The sequence below is a fragment of the Bacillus rossius genome, chromosome 8, assembly GCF_032445375.1.
Source record: "Bacillus rossius redtenbacheri isolate Brsri chromosome 8, Brsri_v3, whole genome shotgun sequence".
In the NCBI taxonomy this organism is placed as follows: Eukaryota; Metazoa; Arthropoda; class Insecta; order Phasmatodea; family Bacillidae; genus Bacillus; species Bacillus rossius.
The window spans coordinates 57,554,552-57,573,848 of record NC_086336.1 but is presented as its reverse complement, the minus strand read 5'-3'; the positions used below and the strand labels follow the sequence as shown (position 1 = coordinate 57,573,848).

The following is a 19,297-nucleotide window of genomic DNA, read 5'->3' as shown; positions in this document are numbered from 1 at the left end:
TCGTGTTCGAGTTTCGTATTATAAGTGTATTGCAAGATGAGTACCTACCCTTGAAGTGGCTCGTTATCGAGGTTAGATGTTACACATCTCTGACAAGTACTGAAAGACTTGCTCAGTTGTGTGTGTGTGTTTAACTATTCCATTTTTACTGTCAATTGTATGTGTTATTCTTTAGATCGCAACCTTGCCTCAACTTGGATATTAAAGTTATCTAGCATGAAAAACCGAGATGATGCAGCTATAAGAAATAATTATATGAAGGTACTTTTATATTGTCTGACCCAACGTCGTATTATGGAGCCATTTACTAAATTTCCAGAAATGGATGCACCACTTCAAGATATCCCACAAGGTGTAAAAGTAAGTTCTAAAATATTTTGATTTAACTATTATAATGTACCTACTAATGTTTAAGTTATATTCAGGACTAATATTTAGCATAAATGTATATTCCTGTGTATATATGTAGCTTTCTTGGGTGAATTCATGTAAACACATGAATGTACCACATAAGTTGACGACACCAGTCAGTGCTCCTTCTGCTCGCACTGGACGTATGGCATCATTGTCGCATCACCAGGGAGTGTGCGGTAACGAGCATATGACCAGAACACACTTATTGCAATGCAGTTCAGTGCGACGAACCAACGTCACTGTTCTGACTTGTGTATATAGTTTGAGAATGTTTAGTGTAGTGTATAGACTTTGAACATTTTAAACTTCCCGCCCTGCAGGGCATTGTGGTTGGTCACTCTGGAGTGGCCAGGAAGTAGGTTGGTGCACCTGCGCACAGGAAGAGGACAGTCGACAGTCTGATAATCAACATGGTGGTGAGTGGACATTGGTTACTATCGCGACTCGTTTTCAATCGAACTATAGCTGTTTACAAATGTTGCATCCGCTAATTATTTCAGTCCACATCTCTTCGTGCAACAGTCACCATTGACTGATTGATTATCACTGGCGCGATAATCAACAGGAGGGTATTTTTTTGTACTTTATAACATTTTAAAGTAACTTTTCTGATAGTATTATGATAATTCTAAATTGGAAAAAAAAATTTGTCCTAAAAATATTGGCATAAATTTTCTTATTCCTCTAAGAAAATAAGAACTATATACGGTATCTAAAACAACAGTGTAATCTAAAACTGTTGCTATTAAAAAACCATCCTGAAACCCTATTGTGACCCCAGAAATTTTAAATTTTATACACGGAAGGGGGATATAACATGAATGTGGAATACTTTAGAAGAATGTTTAACAATATATTAAAATAAGATGATTTTACAAGGAAAGCAAAACGATAATAAACTCTTGGAAATAAAAATAATAAGGATTTTATTTTGAAATGCAAAATCATCCTCTCGTTTATATGTGTATTTTTTTCTATCTTTATTTGATAATGTGTGCATTAATATGACTGTAATTATAAATTGATTTTTTTTCAGTTGAATGAATTCATGCAAAATCTTACCAAAACGGACCAGAGTAAGATAATAGCGAAGGGCGAAGACGAAAACAAACTGCCGTACAGGATAGAGGTGTCTTCTGACAAAAAGCATTATGCGTCAGTACAAGAAATTCCTAAGTTTGGTGTTCACTGCTATTTTGCGATTTCCTCTGAACCCATACCAAATTGGGAAAACATCTCAGACTCTCTCTACGAAACGTCTCGAAACGAAATCGAGACACCAGTTACACTTGTTGGGACACCGCCTAACCGTCCTGAGCCTATTAAGCACAAGAAACAAAAAGGAAAAGAACTCCATGCCCTTGAGAATGTTGAAGTTAATACAGTAGTGGTAGATATTATGGAAAAACAACCAGAAGCAAGAACATCACAGCCTGCTTTACAAGAAGTTCAGAAGCCCGTCACAAAGATACCAATGACCCAAACCTTTCACGCAACATGGCGACAAACGCATATTAATTAGGCATGAGAGTACTTCAGAATTTGTTATAAAGTTAAATTATACAATTGAGATAATATTCATGTTTCACACCATAATATAGTTTTGCAGTGTTAACATTTACCACTGATCAAAAAGTTGTAATTACATTTATTGTTAATGGATGTGTTCAGGAGATGCCTCAATAGTGTATGTCATGTTTAGAAACTTGAGGTTGTGATTACACTTGCAAGCGCATGTTTTGTGAGAATGTTCCAAAAACTTTTAACGTGTGAATTATTTTATAACAACGACCTATCTTTTTTGTTTTTTTATTTCTCAGTAATAATTAACACACATTTAGAAGGTTTGCATTTTAAATTTAAGACCAAATATTATTACGTAATGAAATCATATATCAAATATTAAAATTTTAACTTGAACTGCAAAATTAAATTCTATACATGGGTAAATCTAATTTTAAACAGGAAACACTATGTTATCATAAGGGAGTGCTAATGATTTGAAGGATCAAAATAATTAATACTCTTACATTTAGTTATCTGACATAGTTTAGATTATAGATTAATGCTATTATTTAGAAAAACTATACATGGTACATACTTGAGCAGTAGAGTGATACTAGTAAAAATCATATTCGTCCATGAAATAAAATCGGACAGATAAACTGATATATGATTGGATTCCGTCGTGGTATCAAAGTTTATTATGTGACTGAGATAGCTAAATATTGTCAGTGCTAATTTACTTAAACATAGTGTTGGATTGAAAATTTGAACATGTTTTGATTTTAGCATTAGCATTTACAACCAAATTGCTATTTAGTGCATATCTTTGGATGGTACACAAGTATCAAAATTTTGAACAAAAATTTATTGACTAAATTATTTCATGTATTTGGCCAAAATTATCTTGTGATTATTTTGTAAGATAAATGTTTTCACGCTTCTCAAAATACTGGTGTTTAGACCTGAATTGTCCATGAAATGATTTGAGGGATTGTTGGTGATGGTGATTGTTTATGTATTATCAATATGGGAAACACTGGCCAATTATAATTGACGAACCGCAAGACAATTTACTGCATCGCATTCAATCTAGTTTCATTCTAAGCCGCTAGATGCCATTACTCTCACGAACTTAAAACATATTATAAAAAAAAACGTAATTAAACTCCACGTCGCCAGGTGTTGTTGAAATCACTTGTCTCGCATATTCCTTACGAGTTTCCTATGTTGTCCGTATTACAATATTTGGTGGTAGGTATGTATAGAATGTTGAAAAAAAAAAGTGCCCCAACTCGTGCATCAACATGACAGTGATGACCTATAATTAATATTATGAACCCCTCCCCAATCACTCCTTGGCTGACGGCCTCCAGAAATTTCTTTGAAACAACCAGGAATTTGCTACTGGATGCCATACTATGGCGTAACCATATCAAAAGAGGTGTTGGAAAAGCCTGGAAGGGGGAAATTTGTATAAATTCTAAAGTAGTTGGGTATTCTTCTCCATTCAACCTCTTTCATGTGGGAGAATCGATGGTGTCATGCAAAAATAAGGAATAAAAAAGAAATGTTTTGAACAATAGTGTGTGAGTATTATAGTTACAAAAATTCTGTGTGTTTATTATTGATCAATACTTGAACTTCGAAACACACATGGCGTCGTGTCCACTGCAAGCTTGTGTTTGCACAACTGTCTGAACGGCTGTCTTACGCAATGGTTAAACACAACATGATCAGTTCTCGAACTCTACACTTAGTAACTAATGTAGATGTTGAACTACAATTCTTAAGTCTTTGAATAATATTTGACCAGCAGATAACAATAGAGCGAATGCTCTTGTGGTTCAAAACCCACTCATTGCACTCGCGATTTTAATTAAAAAAAAAGGTTGTCTGTGAAGTCGGTTTACGGACGATAGTTTAACGTGACAACGTCATAACAAAACATTGATAAAATGATTGCATACTTTCATGAATAAAATTGAATCATTTTTATTGAATTATCACTATTTTGTATGGATACAAAGGAGTGAAATGAAATCTGCAATTTAATTGACAAATTTACTTTTATTTGCACTCATTAATTCAAATATGTTTATTACTTTAACGAAGAGATTACTTTAACTATAACTTTTATACATGATTGCTATTTAACTTCTTCCAATCTGTGTTATTCTGTTAAGGATAGGACAATGATAGGAAAAGTAGGAAACGAATGGGAGTGTTTCAATAATGTGCCTCGAAAAAGTCAAATCGATGGTAGTTCCAATTGAGTGGAAGAGAGATAGATGCAACGCAAGCGTACAATGAGCGTAACGGGACACAGCGTAACGGGACAATGTGCGTTACGGGACACTTTTTCGTGCGTGCAGCCGGCGTTCATCGATTTATTAGACGTCACGTCAAAATTGGGAGATTGTGTGAATGGTTTGTTAGGTCAGGATAGCTACAAATTAAATTAAAAATTCCTAAACGACCATTAAAATGATTTTACAGTATTTTTAATGTAGCTTTACTAACATAACTAACCGTCCGCAGTGTTCTAAAGTATTGATAATGTAGTCAATTGACCTTTTTAAATATAAGTTGTCAAAAACATGCATACACGCAGCCACCCTTTTTAATTAATGAATACGTAATCACCTATTAGCTCACGTTCACATGACAACATTCTCCAATTACAAGAAAAAACATTTGATACCCCGCAAACAAGAAATGGCTACCTACCTACAGCTACAAGATAAAGCAACATAGTGATTTAAGCATCGTAATAATATTTATGTAAAAACAAGCTGCAAATCAAGTAATTTGTTTTTACACTAAATTTAAAAAAAAACGTTAGCATAGTTGAAAAGTATGCCGGTAACACTTACCTAACTACACAGAATAGCAATAAATAAAACAATGAATCCATCCAACAGTTATTAACATTTGATGCGTAACACTGCTTTTTCAATACTTACCGTCTGATTACATTAATTTTTTGGTCCTACGGAATTGCGACATTGTCTATTGCATCTTAAATATAATATAGATAGCAACTAATAGAGCCGTTAAAAATAGTATTTCACTAAAATAATCAGACACAATTTACCTGTGAAATGTTATCTTCTTATGCTTTTCCTTCAGTAACTGGCTCTTAGTTTTCCAAGAACTTCTGTTCACACAACCATACGCAACACACGATGCCATAATATATTAATATATCATGCTTTATAGATTGTCACACTGGTTCAAAATCACACATTCTACATCTAAAACAACCAAACTTTTGAGAAATTACAATAGATTCACCTACAACACTCAAAAATTGGTTATCTGTAAAGTTGGTTTACGGACGATAGTTTAACGTGACAACGTCATAACAAAACATTGATGAAATGATTGCATACTTTTATGAATAAAATTGAATCATTTTAATTTTAATAATAAAAGAAAAAATACTTGAAATTATACTAGTACCTAATCAGATTTTTAGAATGCAAGAATAATTAACCTTTATTGCCGAAATTGTTGTTGTCATAAGCAATGAAAACCACAGATTAAAATTCGTCGAGATTATTTTACATTTTTATGTCTTCCAGTGCTCAAAATGATATGCAATTGTGGCCTCGGTCACGAAATGTTACTTATAGTTCATTAATAATAACACCCCTCGCGATAAACAAAGGAAAATATGTATTAACGATTAATTGGTTTCCGTGAAAATGGATAGATAGCGCGATTCGTTCAGTTCGCGTCCGTCACCGTAGATGACAGCACCGTAGGGGAATAATATTATTTCGTTTTTATAATACGATTTTATAACAAATACACATCCCAAATACACCAAACTTATTTATAATGTGTTACAATATTTTTTAAAACATTGTGCAAAAGATCCCAGGTGTAATTGGAATTATTATGTGTAACTGTAAAAACACCATTGTTCGTACAAAAAGTATTTGAAAATTCAACATTACTTTTAAATAACCATACCAATTCTGCTGAAAATCGGTGGACGATCGTTAAATTACACAATATTATTAATTCAAACGACGAAAACATGATTGAAAAGTCAAATCGATGGTTGTTACAATCGAGTGGAAGAGAGATAGATGCGGCGCAAGCGTACAATGAGCGTAATGGGACACAGCGAAACGGGACAATGTGCGTAATGGGACACTTTTGCTTGCGTGCAGCCGGCGTTCATCAATTTATTAGACCTTGTCACGTCAAAAAAAAACATTAACGATACCTAAATTAAGAAACTTTCAACTACTCGCAATGTAATCAAATGGCGAAATAAACGTTGTTATTCACTAAGCAATATGGCAAAACTTCCCGCATATCTTTTCTCAACTTTCTTCAAACCCTTCATCAAATCGATGTGTTTATGTTCCATCTGGTCTATTTACTTATCTCTGGTTGTGATTATGAAAGTTTCCTCTTCATGTTTATATATATATCTGTGAATTTTATTCAAGCGAGCAGCGAAAGTGTGTTAAGATCGCTTGCTGCTCGCCTTATTGGAATCATTTCTGTAGGTCGAGTAAGAATGGCAAATTTAAGGCAGATTCCTCTTACGTGTAGTGGTCATACTAGACCTGTTGTCCATTTGGCGTTTAGTGATGTAACGGAATGTGGATATTTTCTAATTTCTGCATGTAAAGGTAAGTTTGTTGCATGTCTTGGGTAGCTGTCAAAATTTGTGTGGTTTACCTTGGCCTCATTGGTAGCTCTCAAGAACGTTCTGCATGTAGTCAGATGGTGAGACCAGGCATCGTTAATGTAATTACACTTTTTCCTATTACTTTTATTTGATGTGTAACGCAAATAAGTATATGAGATGAATTATACACATATAATTTGGCTGTCGTCATTGTTACTATTTATTATTCATCTCTGTTAATCATTGGCAAAATGCCTCAGTCTTGCTTATTCAAACTGTACCTATTTAGACTACACTCAAAAATGTAGAATTAATACAACATTTAACACTTAGTTACCAGTACTTTGGAATATTTTTTACATTTTAACATCAGCATGTGAAGGTTTCTTTTCATTTAAATTTACTTCTATCTCCTTTTAAAATTCCTCACACCTTATATCACCCAGAATTCACCAAGAAACAGTGCCTCCCTCACAAAATCTTCCACCTATGGTAACTCTTTAAACCACCTACCCCCCTGCAACTTATTTACCTGCTCATCCCATCCTCCTTCCCCCCTGATCGCCCTAAACATCTTCCTACCCCACCCAAGTACCGCTAACATCACAAACACCCTGTGAATCTCTTCCTCCCCTACTTTGGTAATACTCTTAAGCTGGAATCACAATGCCCCGACGGGTCCGACACGACAGGCCCGACAAACTGTCGTGCAGCATCTCAGCACGACAGATTTAAAAGCGTAGGGTCACAATACCACGACAAAAATAACCCGACGATTTTCAATTTGGCTTTCGGCAAATCGTGCCAAGCTAAATACTTCAATTAAAATGCATTATAGAAAGCGCTAAAAACAAAGTAGGCTCATTTATTATTGACAGTTGAAGTGCAAAAAACAAACATTAGTCATCTGCGATACGAAGTAAGGTTAATTTGATTTGTAAAACAAAGAGTAGTTACAAGGAAACAAGATAAAGATATGTCAGTGAGAGACAGAAAAATACTCCTGATGTTAGCTGTGCGAAGAATTAAAAAGAAACGAAAAATTTAAAAGATGGTTTCTAAAATAACGTCTTTAACAATATACACGATGATATCTGTTTATGTTCATACAAACAGACTAAGGCAAGCTACAAATTTTTCAATTCACCCACACGTAAAACGAAAATTAACTTTTCAGCAAAAAGATTTACCAAGTAACTTAGGTAAATATTTTTGAAATTTAGTTCTGTGCTGTTTCCTTTCCGTTGCCATTTTATTTTCTGTCGGGCCCCGACACGACGAAATTAGAAATAGAATCTATTCCTTGCGGGCCGTCGGGGTGCGTATTTTGTCGGGCTGACGTCACGGCGAGCTTGTATTTCATTGGCTATTGAACTTGTCGGGCCTGTCGTGTCGGGGCCGTCGGAGCATTGTGATTCCAGCATAACAATGCAGATTTTCTTGAATTTAATAATAACATTCCAAAAATACTTTTTTTTTTTTTTTTGAAAACTAGACGTTCCTGTATTTACCCTGAAAACAGCGTATTTATATTCCAACTGGTTTATAGCTTACATTTCAATATATGGTCATTTTCTTACGTCAGCGTTTCCATAAGTAAAAGATAAAATTTGGAAAATGCCTTTTTTGAACACTAAAGACGTTCCTCCATTTACCCGTGAACAGCGTTTCTTAATTCCTACTGTTTCTGAGAAATTACAAGTTGTAGATCACATATGATGGCCTATGCAGCGAAGCGGCCTTCACTATGTTGTGCTTTAATTGAATTGTCGATTCTGTAGTTTTCCATACATAAGAACATGTATATTTTGGATATGAATATTATAACGCAATGTAACTTAAATAATAACTTAAAAAAATTTTTGCACGTGTCCCTAGTGTTCATTCAAACTCAAGCTTATAACATTTGATACATGCAATGACAATTTCTTTTATATGTCATGTTACGTGCTGTAGCACGTATTAAATAAACAAATCGGCACTTCTCACCTCCATACTGCTAAAAAAAAAATCCCTGTTAAGGTTTGACGCTTGGGTTTGGATGCACAGTAGGGAGTCATGTGATTTTTTTTGTAAGTTAATATGTACGATAAATTGCGTTACAGTATTCAAATCAAAAATATACACTGTTTTATGTATGGAAAACCATAGAATCGGTAATGCTGTTAAAGTGCTGCATGACGACAGCCACTTCACTGCACAGGCACTGTAATGTAACTAGTGGTAATTGTTCCATATCACGTATCCAAGTTTATCCCTTGAGCTTGAGGGCATGATTCTGCCCTTCTGCCTCAAGACCCTTCCTTGTTCCCCACCGGGACTTGCATCTTTGGGGACCGGCATTTGAAGCCTGGCCCGGCAATCCATATGCTGGTGTTTTGCTCCAGATAACTGCTTGGGTGGTTCCTCACTCAGGCATCGTGGATTGGTTAGCACCAGCGTCCCCAGATTGTTTGTATGTTGTTTCTTTGCCTTGTCCAGCTCTGTTAGTTGAGCTTTGCAGACATGGCTTGCCCCTGTATTCCAATTGTTTTGTGCAGCAGCTGTTGAAATTAAAAGCAAGCACAACTTGGAATTCATATCTCGTACATATAATTGAATCACTCTGAGGTGAAAGGGACCAAGTCAAAAATTGTGTGTTTTTTGTTTATTAATATTTTGGAATCAATTTACCTGTTTTTATTTACTGCAGGGAAATGGAAATCATATCAAATTGTACAGAAATGTGTAACTCCATGTATTATTTATATATTTTATGTCTGTGTGATTTAAAACGTGTTTTTGGGACTCTCCTGAAGAACTCGTAAAAATCGACTTTGTCATTTTTACCTCAGGGTGATTCGATTGTGTTTTATCTTATTTCATTGTGTGTGATGTGTAGATGGAAAACCAATGCTTCGGCAAGGGGACACCGGAGATTGGATAGGAACTTTCGAGGGTCATAAAGGTGCGGTGTGGGGGGTGGCTTTAAATCCGCAAGCAACAAAAGCAGCGACAGGCGCAGCGGACTTTAATGCCAAGGTAAGAGAAAATTTTGACTGTGTAAAACAGTTACAGTTTTTTGTTATTAATACCTTTTACTTAATAAGCTTAATATATCAGTTACTAGCAATGTATTAGGGGCAAAAGTAATGAAGGTGGTAAATTTTTAAAGGTTAAAATAAATAATTATTCCAAAATTTTGATTTTGAGGACTGCTAATGTTGCTTTGTTATCCCACAAAAGGGTATTTTTTGAATTTCAACTTTTTATGAAAAAACCTTTTAGTTGTGAAGTTATATTTATTAACGAGTAACATTTATTTTGAAAATTATTAGAATTGCTGTAGCAAATTATATTCATCAATTTAATAATCTTCAATATTAATTTACTATTAATTTCCCTAAACCACACAATTTTTCTTGAATAAAGGATTCTTTACAAGTATAAAAATTTCCAGGATCCAGTCAATAAAAACCTGTATTTAGTGAGAATTCGTCATTTTAATGATATAAGTATATGTAGTTTATAAAATGTGGGTTACCTGACCTTAAGAACCCTTCAATATCGTTACAATCACCTAGACTTGGGTAATTATCTAGTAGAGCGGTACATAAATAAAAAACCAAATAAAAATCAGAAAATAGGTATTACTTACTTTTTTTAAATTGACATTTTTTTTTTCCTAATCTGTCTATGAAATGGCAAAGCTGTAATTTATATTAGATCATTACCTGAGACAGAAATATTTACCAGTATCATGTTTGTGGAAGGATGTTATTTCAGCGTTGAGAGAAAAACAACTGGCTCACGGCAGTCTGCCATAATTTCCCACTTGCAAAAAGTGTGGGTTTAGAACTGCTGGGAGCCTGACCCGAACCCTCTCGGTGGGAGTTCAGACCCCGTGACTCGTACTGTGTGTGCAGAGGCGCACCCAGGAAATTGTTGGGGGGGGGGGGGGGGGGGGGGGGAGTCCGTGGGTCCTTTCCCGGGAAAATTTGGATTTCTAGGTGAAAATTGGTGCTATTTAAAAAGTTTTTGTATCTAATTATTGAATATACTGCTGGTAAAAAAAAAATAATTTTTAGTACGGTACTAAATTTTGTTTTGGACAAGAATCAAACAAAGATACCTTTATCAAATCCAGGGTCTCGCCCGCTCAAAATCAGTATTATTTTAATACCATAATAATCATAGCATGCATTAAAGTCCACATTCTGTGCAACTTAAATCACTGACAATGATGATTTGCTTTTTACTGCATTCACACACACAAATTAAGTTCACTCTACGAGTAAAAACAAAGGGTATAAAATTAACACATATAATGTCTAGTTAAAACTGCAAAAAATACAGTCCAAAATTATGCAAAAATTGAGATAAACGTAGCGCACAAACAATTCTTATATTTTATATAACACAAACTAGTTTGTAAAAAAATTAAAGTAATTCATGGTAGCAGACTACAAATGTAATACTAACACCATAGTGTATACACTGACGTGTAAACATCTCACAAAGTTTGGTAAATTGAGCGCTGCCCTTTGACCATCATACCTATTTTTCTTGGACTGGGATTGTTTTTACTTTTTCCATTCTAGATTTTTTCTCCACATTTTTGGAGGGGGTTTAAACCCCCAAAACCCCTTCCTGGGTGAGCCACTGTGTGGGTGTAACAGATATGTCGTACCTGTCCTGAAGTGAAGACCGAGAGCACGTGTGATTTGGGGGACAGGTGTGGGACGCCGTGTCCGGGGAGGTACTCCACTCCTTCCAGCACAAGCACATCGTGAAGAGCGTCAACTTCTCTGCAGACAGCCAGCTGTTCGTGACCGGCAGCAACGAGAAGGTCATCCGGGTGTTTGACCTCAACAAGCCGGAAGCTGGTACGTCGTGAACATCAACTAATGTACGCTCAGGGCTAGGGTACCACACATAAAGATTTTTTTTTCCATATTCATGTCAATATTATTATTAAAAAGCTGTTATGGTAATTGTTCTGTATCACGTATCCAAGTTTATTCATTGATCCTGATGTCATGATCCTGTATACGCTGATCCTGTGGTATGTGATGTTTGCTGTTTTAATTTATTACATCTAAAGATCCTACTCAAACAAAATCTTGCATATCACAATACAAACAAATTATGTCAGTTCTTGTCAAAACTATTTATTTCATATTCAACTTACAATCATAATTCATTATCATATCACAAGTTTTTGTTATGTCCAGAATCTTATGAGTACTAAATAAGAATCATGTACCACAGGATCAGTGTACACAGGATCTTGACATCAGGATCGAAGGATCAACATGGATACGTGATATGGAACTTTACCCTGAACATTATTTTTTTAACTATAAAACTTTATGCTAGAGATCACAATCACCAGATTTAAATAATTGTAATAACAAGAAAATGGAGTAACTAATGTGTTGAGTTACTCAGTCTTAAACGATAAAATATCCTGCTCCCTGAAAACAGAATGAGGAATTGTTGCAGCAAATGTTGTGGGTTCTCTTTTGTACTAGTATAAAAAAAATCTGCTTTTCGTCAGAAATGTGAGGTACAGATTCGTAGTTTTTACTAAGTTTGCTGATAAGCTCTCTTGTAAAAGCACGTGAATATAATCAGAGAGAGTTTATTTGCAGTTTTTCAGCGTTTTAAGCGGCCTGCCTAGTTAGTTTTGTGAGAGGTGAAGTGATAAGATACAACAAGACATTAAGCTGAATGATTCAACACAAATGTCCACAAAATACATTTTACCTCAGGATTTAAAGCATTGACAATGCTTGAAAACGAACGCTATCCTTCATGATAGACATCTTAAGATTTGGTCTCATACACCTAGACATCTTAAGATTTGGTCTCATACACCTGTTTATCATGTTAAAATTTTATAAAATGCCCTTAAATAATAGTAAGGATGAGCCTCAAAACATTTTTATAAAAAATTATTTTTAGTAAGACAAAAAACATTAGTACTAAATTGCTGTTTGTAGCTAGTACAACTTTTAGATTTTAAGTAATGATATTAAATGTATTAATTTTGAGCATTTTAAATTAATGAAAGACCTTGATATTTCATGAATTTTTTTTTTTTTTTTTATCTGAAGAGTTAAAATTACTTTAAAGAATTATTGGAAAGTGTCAATTGCTAGCCATATGTTTACTTTCTCCCAAAATTCTATTTTATTTAATTTTTCCGATATAATTGTTGTAAAGACTAAATGTGTTACACATTTTTTATTTGAAATTTTTGATGACCAACATCTTATTAGGTTAGTTTTGTTTTGTAAAAACATGTTTGAATAAAGCCTTGAAGTCAATGTGTAAATATATACTTGGATTGGTGTATAAAAGAAATGGCCATCACTAGTTGTGACGGCGTTGCAGATCCTGCGTTGTTCAGCGGCCACACGTCTGGCATCCGACACGTGATGTTCTTCCGCGAAGGGTCCTACCTCGTGTCGTGTGCGGACGACAAGACCCTGCGCGTGTGGGACCGCTCCACCGAGAAGGTGAGGGCTCACGGCTAACTGGATTGCCCGTCTTTATTGGATTGCGTTGCTCGCAAGGCCATCACATGCTATGGCACGGCAGTTTGTGGCCGTATCAGGGAACAGGTTTTGTTTAGCTCGACGTGTCTCTTTTTTTGAATAAGTAATATGCCTACCCTTCTTCCATAATAAAATATTATTTGTTTTTAATTTTATTTTTAAACTAATGTAGCAGGAGCTGCTGTAGTTACCTTTTGTCACGCATGCAACACCTTAACAGTCGGTGGACAGTAAAATTTAGTTGTTAGCAGCCTAGTGATTAAATGTAACTGCAGACCAATGAAGAGGTCTTGTACATACAATGCATTCAGAAGCAAACTGGCATAAGTCAATATAGGATAGTATGGTGGCTTACTGGCTTGTATTCTCAAGAAAAGATTAAACATTTCGTTAAGTAGTTTACGAAAGACTTTACTACATGGCAGCAGAAATCTTTAGGATCAAACAAGTACCTTTGCCTACAAACAGCAGCATACGCAGAATTTAATTTCCTGGAAAGGGTGTGGGGGTGGTATACCTTCAGTTTGCCTTGAAATTTTTAGTTTGTGTGTGTGTGTATGAATGTGTATGTGTTGGGGGGGGGGGGGGGAGCTATACCTTCAGCTCCTCTTCTCCCTCAGCATGGAGCCTACTGCAGTTAGTAAGTCTGCGTTGTGTATTTAGGTGGTTTCATTTTTGTGCGATGGTGCTGCTGTCGCTAGGAATTTTGCCGTAAAAATTGTATTGGTGGATGCAAATCGTCCACTAGAATGCTTTGAAACCAGGAAGTAACTTTCGTTAAAAAATAGCATTAAGGCTAAGCGAAGATTTAGCTGATTTTCTCAGTTCCAATGGCAGATCATTAGACAAAGATGGGTTCATGCGCAGAAGATGAGAATCAGTCTGTGTCTGTTGTTTGTCTTCTTTTCTTTTGGCATGGGGAATCTAACGCAGTTGTCGACGGTGATGCCACAGTATGTGCTTGAGGTCGTGTGTGTTTGTGGTCAGGAAGTGCAGAAGCTGGAGTTCAGTGCCATCCCCAGCAGCCTGGAGGTGTCTCGAGACGGCACCGTCCTCACGATCACGCACGGGAACGTCGTCAGTTTTTGGGACGCCATCAGGTAGGTGTTAACTCCGAGGGCTCTGAATGAGAAGTAATTTAGGGTCAATATGGTGTTTGTTGAAGTTTGAGACCCATGTGGATGGGGGTTGTGGGTCTCGATCCTGACCTGCGATATGGGACAAGTCACGATCGTGCCCTGCTAAGATAACGACTGTTCCTTGCACATACGTAAACACTTGAAAACATATTTCATTTGAAGTTGCAGGTGTTTTGGGCGTTAAGTTTGTTAATGATGATTACATTATTCGAAGACTGTTATTGGTGAGTCTCAAATAAAAAAGTCAGAATATAACTCTTAACGTTTATTCTCTTCCTGAATGAAATTACATTGCTGAGCCGCCGAAACGGCGTGACCTCTCGGCCACCCAGCAAACGATGACTGACTAAACGAAGCAGAGTAATAAAAAACAACACAAAACCATTAAAACTGGCGACTTCCTCGGAAAAGCTGCCTGGCTATTAGCTTCAAAATACTTAACAGATTTATTTTATTTGTTTCTAACAGTTAGACATGCTTATTACAAATCATTACATTGGAAAAGTACATCATGTATCAGTCATAATGACACTGTTTTGGAGAAATCAGCATTATGGAACATTTGAGTATCATATTTGCTCAGTAATATGCCATCATTTAATAAAAAGATTTCATAAAAATTAATAACAAAAATCTTGTGTCTACTAATCATCTCTAGTGCCCCCAATTTCTACCAGACATTCTTTCCTTCATTCACGTAGTAACTACAAATAAAGCTATTTTGATGTTTCTAAATTAAAAAAAAAAAAAAAACTGAAAAAATTACTTGTTTATTTTGTCAGCCTGGAGAAGATTCGAGAGTTCACGGTACCAACCCAAGTCAACTCTGCCTCGCTGCATCCAGACAAAACTATTTTTGTCTGTGGTGGGGAGGATCTGAAGATGTACAAGTTCGACTACACTACGGGCACGGAAATAGGTGAGGTTTTTATATTTTGCATGCATTTGCATTGCTGGGTGTGTTTTAGTAAGTTTCTACGAAAGTATGTTCTCATTTAGCATGCAGGTGTTATGAGGGAATTTCGAGGTGGCTAATGATCTTTTTGCTAATGAGAAAATTGGTTTTTAGTTCTGGCCATTGTTTATGGATATTTTCAAATTTATATCCAATTAACAGTTTGAAAGGTAAAAAACCTTATCACAGAACAATTATTTTTGGTACCAATTTAATACGTTAATTTTTTCTTTGAAGCAGTTTATTGTGTTTTAAGTGTTTTGTTCTTTATGATTCATAACTTATATTAACTTCAGGTTTACTTTTTACTCATCAAGAATTTGCTGTTACACTAGAAGACCAGTAGGAAGTATCATTTTATTTTCAGCACAAATTCAGAAATGAAGATTTTAATTTATTATGTGAGGTATTTTCAATAGTGAACCTTAGTAATAGTACCATTTTGATTATAGAACATGTAGCTGTTAAAGTATGAAACAATTGCATCATTTTTGTTTTTTATGGTAGTAAGATAATAAATGCTAGTAACAAAGTTTGTGATTGGTTGGTGGGTACACACGTTCACTATATGGGCAACAAACTGCTGTTATCAAGGAGGAATTTGCAATTAGCCTTCAGAGAGGAAGTCCTTCATTGTAACTTTATCAAAAGGAAGACATTCTTTTTGAACATTTATTCAGAACAAAACTTGGAAGCTATAGTATATTAGAAGAGTTTATTGAGGATTCATATTAGTGATTTGAATATTTATGGAGGAACAGTTCATTAGAAGATTTATATTTAATTATATAACCAGTACTTGTGTACCGAATTGTATTAATCTATTAAAGGAGCCAAAGTGTGTATTACGAAGAAGAATATGCACAGCGTGCACAAATGTAGGGTTTACGTGGTAAAATATTATTAGGTGAGATCCAGCCATTTTTACACACTTTCAGACAAGAATCAAGCTGTGCATTGCCAGTGAAGAGAAAAAGACTGTAAAAAAGGGAAAAAGGATGGAAAAAGTTATTGCAAAAACACTAAAAAAAAAAAAGTGGCTGCTTCACCCTGTTATAGTAATCTCTTATCTGTGCAATTTACGGCGTGGTTTTTGAAAGCAGCACATTCAAGAAATAGTTCTGCGTCCCATTCTTCATTCAATTGAGTTTCTTGAGCTTGAAACGAGCCTTTTTAATAGATGCAGTATCTTTTTGGAGAATAGTAATCTGTTCCTTGTGGAAGACTGCTGAACCATGACCATAGAAACCCAGCTCTCTCATCTGCGAAAAGGCTTCCCAAGTGCGACACTCGCTGGTGCTTCTAGCGCGTAGTGTCGCCTCTTAAGCGCAAGGCTGCGGACTGGCGCGCAGTCTTCCCGTCGCGCACAGGACAGTCGGACGTAGTTATGCAAAAAGGAACCAACCCACGCGAAACCTACTCCGAATATTTTGGAAGTTAAAAGTTTAAAAGTTAATCATAAATTGTAATTCTCGTATCGATAACATAAATGTGGGTGTTATTTTGTAATGGTCTAGTATAGATACTGATATGATAATAGCGACGACGGTACGATCAACCTTGTACTGTTTTAATTTGTTTTCAAATATAAATATAACACTCGCGAGGGCAGTGCTGACGTGTTCTACCCCCGCGACAGAGTCCTTCAAGGGCCACTTCGGGCCGGTGCACTGCGTGCGCTTCTCGCCCGACGGCGAGCTGTACGCGTCAGGCTCGGAGGACGGCACCCTGCGGCTGTGGCAGACGACGGTCGGCAAGACGTACGGCCTGTGGAAGTGCGTGGAGGGGGCGTCCGTGATGGCGGAGCCGATCGCCCCGCCCAAGCAGGAGGTGCCCGCCATATAGCCTCCTCCTCTCTCTCCTCTCTCTCTCGTTCCCGCCATTTTAATTTTATGTAATTTGCTATCTTTGATTGGCTGTTAATAAATGACTTTTTTTTAAAATTTGGTACACACTGTTCAAGATAGGATTTTACTTTTGTTTTATCGGTGATTCAGCGAACATGTATACTTCTACACCTGAATATTTATGATGTAATAAGAGAGAAGAAAAAAAACTGACTTGTGTAGCACCAGACCAGCTTATTCAGATACCACTTATTATTTTTGTTCAATTTTTAAAAAAAAAAAAAACGCTTATTTGTCAAAGCCTGAATGTTGCCTTTTGCCATCTGTAAAAAAAAAAAGGCTCCGTATCTTAAAAACAAACTGTGCTTGTTTTTCGGTGTTTAAAACTGTTAAATGCAATTTTAGATTTAAACTCGTGTAAACTGAGTCTTCTTGTGTTACATACAGTTTTTTTTTTTGTGTAGTCATTCCCATAAAAGTGTTACGCTTGAGGATTTTGGTTTACGTAAACTTAAAACATTTCTGTTTTCCCCAAAAATCTTGAAATTTTAAGTTTCTAGGATTGTGAAGGCTATCGAAGACAAAAAAATTTGTGTAACTACCTACAATGTTACTGCTCATCTGGTGATGGGCTTCAAATCCCAGACTGCTCATGTTCAGTCACAGCTTGTCTTTTAGAATTTCAAGTCAATCAAATTACTGGTGGAATAACCCAGTTTAGGAATTGTTCAGTTCACTTGAACAACTTTATTTTAATTGGTTACTTTGTGGGGATGCAAATTGCTTTTGTTGTTTTATCAGTATTTTGGATACGTGACAAAAGTTTATTTTGTCTCCTGAGGTTGACTTGATCTGACAGGTGGGATACACATGTATGCAATATCGTATTTATTATTTAACTGGTGTTTTGTAAATGATCTTATACATATGAACTTAAAAAAAAACCATAGTTTTTTTGTTGGTAGTAGTGATGGTGTTACTAATCGCAGTGGTAACAGGATTGCCACGCTTAACTGTAGCATGCATTCCAGAATTTTTATTTGGAAAAATCCTTCTGAAATCGTGTTAATATTTTCGTTATATGCATTATGTAAATGTTTTGTACATAAATTTTGTAAATTAAATTTTTCATACGTATTGAATTGTTATTTTTGTTTTTCGTTTTCTAAACATTTTTAAGCTTAAACCTTTTTGATACGGTCCTTCAGAATCCTCAAAACATATTTGGTTCCTTACTCAATATACAGGATATCCCATGCCATAACTAAACATCAAGACAAGAACAGTTAGTAGGCCAGTAAATTTTGGTTGTGTAACAAAGAACCAAAACTCAATTGTTTAGTAGTTTTTGGGGCATTTGTTCAAAAATTTTTTAATCCCCACCCAATTAAACATGCTGTACTTTAAGGTAAAAAAAAAAAAAAAATATTTTGCATGACTTATCTGGCAAAAATAATCAATTGTTCAACTTTGATTATGCATACTTTAAAAATTACTTTGTTAATTTGGCAAGTTATTTTAAAAGATGGTTCATTTATGAAAATATTAAATTGGAAAATTACTGAATTTCAAATTACTTTCTGTATATTTAAAAGCTCAAAGAATGAATTCACTCTGAGAGATACAAAGAGTGAGGATAACAGGCCATTTGCTTTAATTTGATAAAATAATTTAAATAAATGGTTAGTTTAATTATGTATTTCACTATCTGTCTTGCTCTCACTCGCATTGAATGCCTGCACTGTCAGTCTCATAGAGACTAATTTAATTTGAGCTTTGGATATTTAGGGTGGCCACACAAATCCACCATATTTACCTGCAAATAATGCGACCCCAAACTTTTTGAAGATTAAAGTTCAAAGTAGAATTAATTTTTACAGTACCGTTTGGTACAATTTTTATACTGAGTAAAATACATTCATTGGATTAATATATCAAAAGATTAAACATTTTTTAAAATTCTCACTGATTTCATTGTTTTTACTTGCATTTTGGTGCTTTATGGGATATTTACTTGCATTTTTATGTATTGACATCTTTTACAGTGTGGTTTTGGTTTCATCGCAATTCATCGTAAAATCTTGTCCACTTTTAAGTGATATTTGTTTTGGTATGGTAGAGGAGGTACAATATTTAAGCTTACACATTTAACCTTGACGGGCAGCTAGCTTCCTCTTAAGAGGCCCGTCTAGTCATTGGTGTACCTGTGTTAGTGAGGTGGGATAAGTGCGATGGGAAGCCTT

The 19,297-nt window shown here is 35.4% G+C and overlaps 1 protein-coding gene across 1 annotated transcript; it reads left to right on the top strand.

The window, feature by feature from the left end:
- Positions 1 to 6,351: 6,351 nt before the first annotated feature.
- On the top strand, positions 6,352 to 18,191 carry LOC134535004 (serine-threonine kinase receptor-associated protein). The gene is made up of 7 exons (XM_063373811.1): positions 6,352 to 6,572; positions 9,453 to 9,592; positions 11,286 to 11,436; positions 12,950 to 13,074; positions 14,101 to 14,213; positions 15,035 to 15,171; positions 16,847 to 18,191. The coding sequence occupies exons 1-7, from the start codon at positions 6,353 to 6,355 to the stop codon at positions 17,050 to 17,052; spliced, it is 1,092 nt and encodes a 363-aa protein (XP_063229881.1). The 5' UTR covers position 6,352; the 3' UTR covers positions 17,053 to 18,191.
- The last annotated feature ends 1,106 nt before the right edge of the window (positions 18,192 to 19,297 follow it).

Excerpts from the sequence above, each read along its gene's own strand:
- LOC134535004 (XM_063373811.1), top strand. The coding sequence starts at position 6,353 with ATGTTTATATATATATCTGTGAATTTTATTCAAGCGAGCAGCGAAAGT. Across the intron at positions 9,593-11,285 it reads CAGCGGACTTTAATGCCAAG|GTGTGGGACGCCGTGTCCGG; the intron begins GTAAGAGAAAAT and ends TTTGGGGGACAG. Across the intron at positions 14,214-15,034 it reads AGTTTTTGGGACGCCATCAG|CCTGGAGAAGATTCGAGAGT; the intron begins GTAGGTGTTAAC and ends TTATTTTGTCAG.